Genomic DNA, 4,826 nt, shown 5'->3' with positions numbered 1-4,826 from the left:
TGGAAATAAAGTCTACTAATAATATTCAAAAAGCTCTAAGTAAATAGTGTAGTAAGACAGGTGATTTGGAATCATCTGGATTACTGGAAAAATCAAGTGCTTTAGCATGATCGATGTGAGGTTATGTATTTAAGAATGATGAATATAAAACACTTCTATAATGGAAAACTTCCTCAGGAAGTAGTTGGAACAGCTGATAACAGCGTAAACATGGATTCCTTATGGATAATTGAGTTCAAAGTTGTTAATGTAATTGTTAATCAGATCAGAAAACAAACTACCAGAAACAAAAGCTGCTTTCACTGCAGGGAGGAAGAGGCCAGAGAAGCAGGACTATCACCAAACAGATTTTCCAAGTACGGATTGCAATTGGCAAGGGAAGTTGTAACAGGATGACTACTTCTGTATTCATGTTTATTGAAGCTGCTTTATCAGAACACGCCATCAAATTCAGAAACAATGCATTAGCAAATGAGGGACTACAAAGAGCAAGTACACGTGACCCCACTGCAAAACAAATCCAGAACTGAGCGATGCGGTAAGTGGCATATAAAAGTTATGCATCTCATGGGAAATGGAAGGACCATTTGAAGAACCATGAAGTATTTGATCAGGGAAATATATATATATATATATATATATATATATATATATGTATATATATATATATATATATAAATAGCAGTGTGATAGCTGAAACGAAATTCAGATTAAAACACCACGCAGGCTTTTTTTGAACAGATGCAGTAATTACTAAGCTTCCAAAGGTGGCGGTAGTTTTGCTAACGTTACCCACGTCTGTTATTACTGGACAAAATGCCCACAAATAGGATTGATATGCTGTTTTTAAGCGCTGATTGCAATGATCTTACTATCACCCATTGTTTCCTAAGTTATGATAGCCGTTTCTCCATCAGGTAAGTAGCAACACATGCAGGATGGGTACACTTCGAGCAAGCAGCTTTGCAGCTGGCGCTTATCGACGTCCAGGCCACACCAACGAGTCCTCCCATCAGGAAAACATCCCTCTGGAGCAGAACCTGAAGGAAGGGAGTTCAACAAACAGAATTAATTAAGCTCCTGGTCGCGGGGGGGGGGGAGGAATGAAAGCAATATTTTTGCTTAACCCCCCCTCAAAGCTTCATCTGCCTCTCCTCCCGGGGGGCAGCAGAGGCGGGGGGGGCCGCGCTGACACCCCATTGAGCACCCCAGGACCCATCCCCATCCCACAGCACCACCACCACAGGGCTCCCCGCCGGTTCCGGGCGCGGCAGCGGGGTGAAAGGTCCCGCAGCTCCCGGATGGAGGCGGTGCAGCCCTGCACGCCGGCGCCCCGCCCGCTATATAAGCGCGGCCCCGCGGCCGGGCCTTCCTCTCGCCGCCGCTCCGCTGCCTCCTCCTGGCTCACCGCTGTTCGCTGGGCCCCGCACCGCCCCCGCCCGGGAATAAGTCGGCCAGGAAGGCCCCGCTGCCGCCATGGTGAGGCGGGGACGGGGACGGAGCCCGGCGGGGGCACGGCGCTGCCCTCCCCGCACCGCGCCGCGTGGCCGGCGCCTGGTTTTCAGCCTCTTTTTTTTTCTTAAACTCGGTCTCCTCAGTTGCTAGGGATATGAGATCCTAAAGGTGTTCGTTTTGGGGTTCAGTGTCTGGGCGGTGGGTGGTGCGGGCCGTAGGGTTTGATGCTGACGCCCTTTGACCTTTTAGGCGTTTAAGGACACCGGCAAGGCACCCGTGGAGCAGGAGGTGGCCATCCATCGCATCCGGATCACGCTGACGAGTCGCAACGTGAAGTCACTCGAGAAGGGTGAGCGAGGCCTTTTTCTGACTTATCCGGGCTAGCTTTTTAAGTAACAACTGATATATACGAGATATCGCAAAATGGAGCGTATCGAAACTAGTTGGAATTGGATCTTAGCATCCGCCTGTTTGTACCTGCCTGCAGCTAACAAGGTTAGTTGCAAGGATCTAATCTATTTTTTAATTGAAACTAGTTTTAGGGTTTTTGCATTGTACTGAAAATCCACGTCCTTGGTGTTAATGTAAGAGCGCCTGTAGTTATAATGTAATGTCCCGCAATTCTTGTGGGGATTTCAGATCTTGCTGGTGGAAAGTAAGAGCCAAAATGCACGGGTTTCCTGGTTGATATTCTGTCATTCTCATTGTTAAGCAGTCAGGTACAAGTTCAACATTCAACCAGGAATTATTTTGTCGTGTTTAGGAACTGACTTTGCCAGTATGCTGTAAATATATTGCAGAATCAATGTTTGTTGCCGGCTCTTTGGTCTGCTGACAGCTTAAATCTAGCTGGATGTGTGCAGTGAGAGCTGCTGGCTGCTGTTCCAGCGTGGTTCTGTGAACCCGGGGTCAGCCTCCCGCTTCCACGCAGTTGGCTATGAAGAGAACTCCTAGACGTGAATCGCAGTGATCACTCTATACGCTATTCCGAGCCAACGTATCTTTTCTAAATCTTCACTTAAAACTAACAAAAAGAACACAACCACCCAAGCCTGAAACTCTTTTTTTTTTTTTTTTGTATTTTTCAGTCTGTGCCGACTTGATCAGAGGTGCTAAGGAGAAAAACCTCAAGGTGAAAGGACCTGTTCGCATGCCCACCAAGGTGAGGAAACCTCCAAGATGGGGAAAATCACTTTTTTTTTCTGTAAATGAGCACTTTTTTTTTTCTGTAAATGAGCACTGACAACAAATTTTAGAGAAAAAGTTATGATGAAAAGCAGTACTACTAAACTGAGGGCGATATAGTGTGACTTGACAAGGTGCTTTGACACTGGGGACAGCTGTGTAGTAGTGCCATAAATGCTGAAAAGGGAAAGGGGCTTCCGTGTGCCTCAGCCTGATACCCCGTGTTTGTGGTCTCGCTGCAGACTCTGCGCATCACCACCAGGAAGACACCTTGTGGGGAGGGTTCGAAGACCTGGGACCGTTTCCAGATGCGCATCCACAAGCGGCTCATCGACTTGCACAGCCCTTCCGAGATCGTGAAGCAGATCACTTCCATCAGCATCGAACCGGGTGTAGAAGTCGAAGTCACTATTGCCGATGCCTAAAAGATGGTCATCTACTTTGAATAAAGCCGACTTACAAATTTTATTGGCGGTGCGTTTTTATGCTTGTGCCCAGAGTCCTTGGTAGTCCTCTGATTTTCGTGAAGAAAGGCAGCAGAAATCAAAATCAGTGTGCTTTGGAGCAGAACTGCATTTTGTTGGTCCTTGATGAATCCATCAGTTGCAACATGAGGAGGATGAAACTGAGGCATCACAGTTTCTTTAGAGTTTGGTGACTATGTGAACACGCACAGCACTTGAATCCTTTATGGAAAAAAAAAAAAACATTTTTCAGTAATTTAATTTTGGCTGAAATCACAGACAAACAATAGCATTAAAACTGATGCCTAGGTAAACTACAGAGTTTTGATTTTTTAAAATTTTTTTGTTTTTGCTATGAAAGGCTGAACTAAAGCAGCACTTTTTCCCCCACACTTTTCACAGTTCAATAGTTGGGGCTGTTAAAAAAAAAAAAAATCATTTGTGGTGATTATGTTGAATTTAGCAAGTTCTTTCTAGACTTGTTCATAGAACCACAGTCAAGATGAAGCCGTGAAACTCTTATTTTTTTTGAGGTTTAGATTTTTCATAGGTTGAATATTAACAAACTACAGTTTACATTTTACATTGCTTTTATGTAAAGCAACAAAATACCTATTTGTTGCTACTTGGGGCTCTCAGGTGTGTGGTTGTCTGAGCTTGGGTTTATTTATTCTGCAAACTAAATTGTGATTCTTCAATGTACAAGAGGGAAAGCCCTGAGTCAGGTAATGCCCTTCATGCATTTAAGATGAGGCTGCCATTCTGGCTTCTGCCCTGAGCACATGGGAGAACTTTAATTAAACAAGCAGCAATGAGGACGCAAGTTTGTGTGGAGAGCCTCATGTTTTGTTTGCATTCACCAAGACCCAAAACAGAGAACAAAGCTTGAGCTTTCTTTGCCAAGATGCAGGAGACCCTCATCAGCCCACTTGTCTTAATTTCATTAAATTTAAAGCCTTCCTTAGAAGGGCTCTGTCTTTGCAGGCTCAAGTGCTGTGGTGAACTGAGGAGGTGAGAAAATTTGTCACGTTTACATGTTGGTAGCCTGCTTCTAAGGAAGAGCTGTTCAAAGAAATGTGTCAAGAGAGGGCAAAAAAAGAGCAGTGTCTTCCTGAAGGTCCATCTCTGGTAATGTTTTACAAATGAGCTGCCTGACAAATATTTTTAGTCTCATTTTTAAAGTCAGTTGTGCCTTACAGGGTGCTCTGAAGAGCGTGGTTAGGACGTCATGACTTGGGTCAGGTTAGAGGGGACAAGCAGGCAGGCAGCGGACTAACAGGCGGAGAGCATTACTGGATGACTTCTGTGTGTGATTATAACTATATTGCACCCAAGTCTTCCTCACTCGGCCTAACCCAGTACCCTGCTGTCCTAACGCACCGGGAGGGATGCAGAGGGCTCACCCGGGCACCTCACCGGGCGCCTCAGCCCCACAGCGGCCGGAGCCGCCTCACGATCGCGTCACGCGCGCGCCCCCGCCCCCCCAACGCCTCACGCCGCGCGGCGGGCGCCCCCTGCCGCCCGCACCGCTGGCCCCGCTCCCTTCCCCGCCAGCCAATCAGCGCCCGCCTCCCCCCCGCCCAAAACGCTCCCCGCGCGCGTTCGGGGGGGGGTGCTTCTGGCGCGCGCGCGGCGAGGTAGCGGCGGTTGGCGCCCGTTGGGCGCGCGCGGTGCTGCAGCTTCCCGCCCTGGCGGATTCCCGCCCTGCGCGCGCCCCCTGTC

At 47.7% G+C, this 4,826-nt stretch overlaps 1 protein-coding gene across 1 annotated transcript; it reads left to right on the top strand.

The window, feature by feature from the left end:
• The first annotated feature begins 1,318 nt into the window (after positions 1–1,318).
• RPS20 (ribosomal protein S20) lies at positions 1,319–3,108 on the top strand. Its single transcript, XM_084306624.1, has 4 exons — positions 1,319–1,479; positions 1,705–1,804; positions 2,544–2,617; positions 2,883–3,108. The coding sequence occupies exons 1-4, from the start codon at positions 1,477–1,479 to the stop codon at positions 3,063–3,065; spliced, it is 360 nt and encodes a 119-aa protein (XP_084162750.1). The 5' UTR covers positions 1,319–1,476; the 3' UTR covers positions 3,066–3,108.
• Positions 3,109–4,826: the final 1,718 nt, after the last annotated feature.

This window comes from Netta rufina, assembly GCF_964035555.1.
Source record: "Netta rufina genome assembly, chromosome: 2".
NCBI lineage: Eukaryota > Metazoa > Chordata > Aves > Anseriformes > Anatidae > Netta > Netta rufina.
The sequence above is the reverse complement of the archived record's forward strand: the minus strand, read 5'-3'. Positions and strand labels throughout refer to the sequence as shown.

Coding starts and splice junctions, on each gene's coding strand:
- RPS20 (XM_084306624.1), top strand. Junction 1,805..2,543: donor CGTGAAGTCACTCGAGAAGG/GTGAGCGAGGCC, acceptor TGTATTTTTCAG/TCTGTGCCGACTTGATCAGA. Junction 2,618..2,882: donor CTGTTCGCATGCCCACCAAG/GTGAGGAAACCT, acceptor GTCTCGCTGCAG/ACTCTGCGCATCACCACCAG.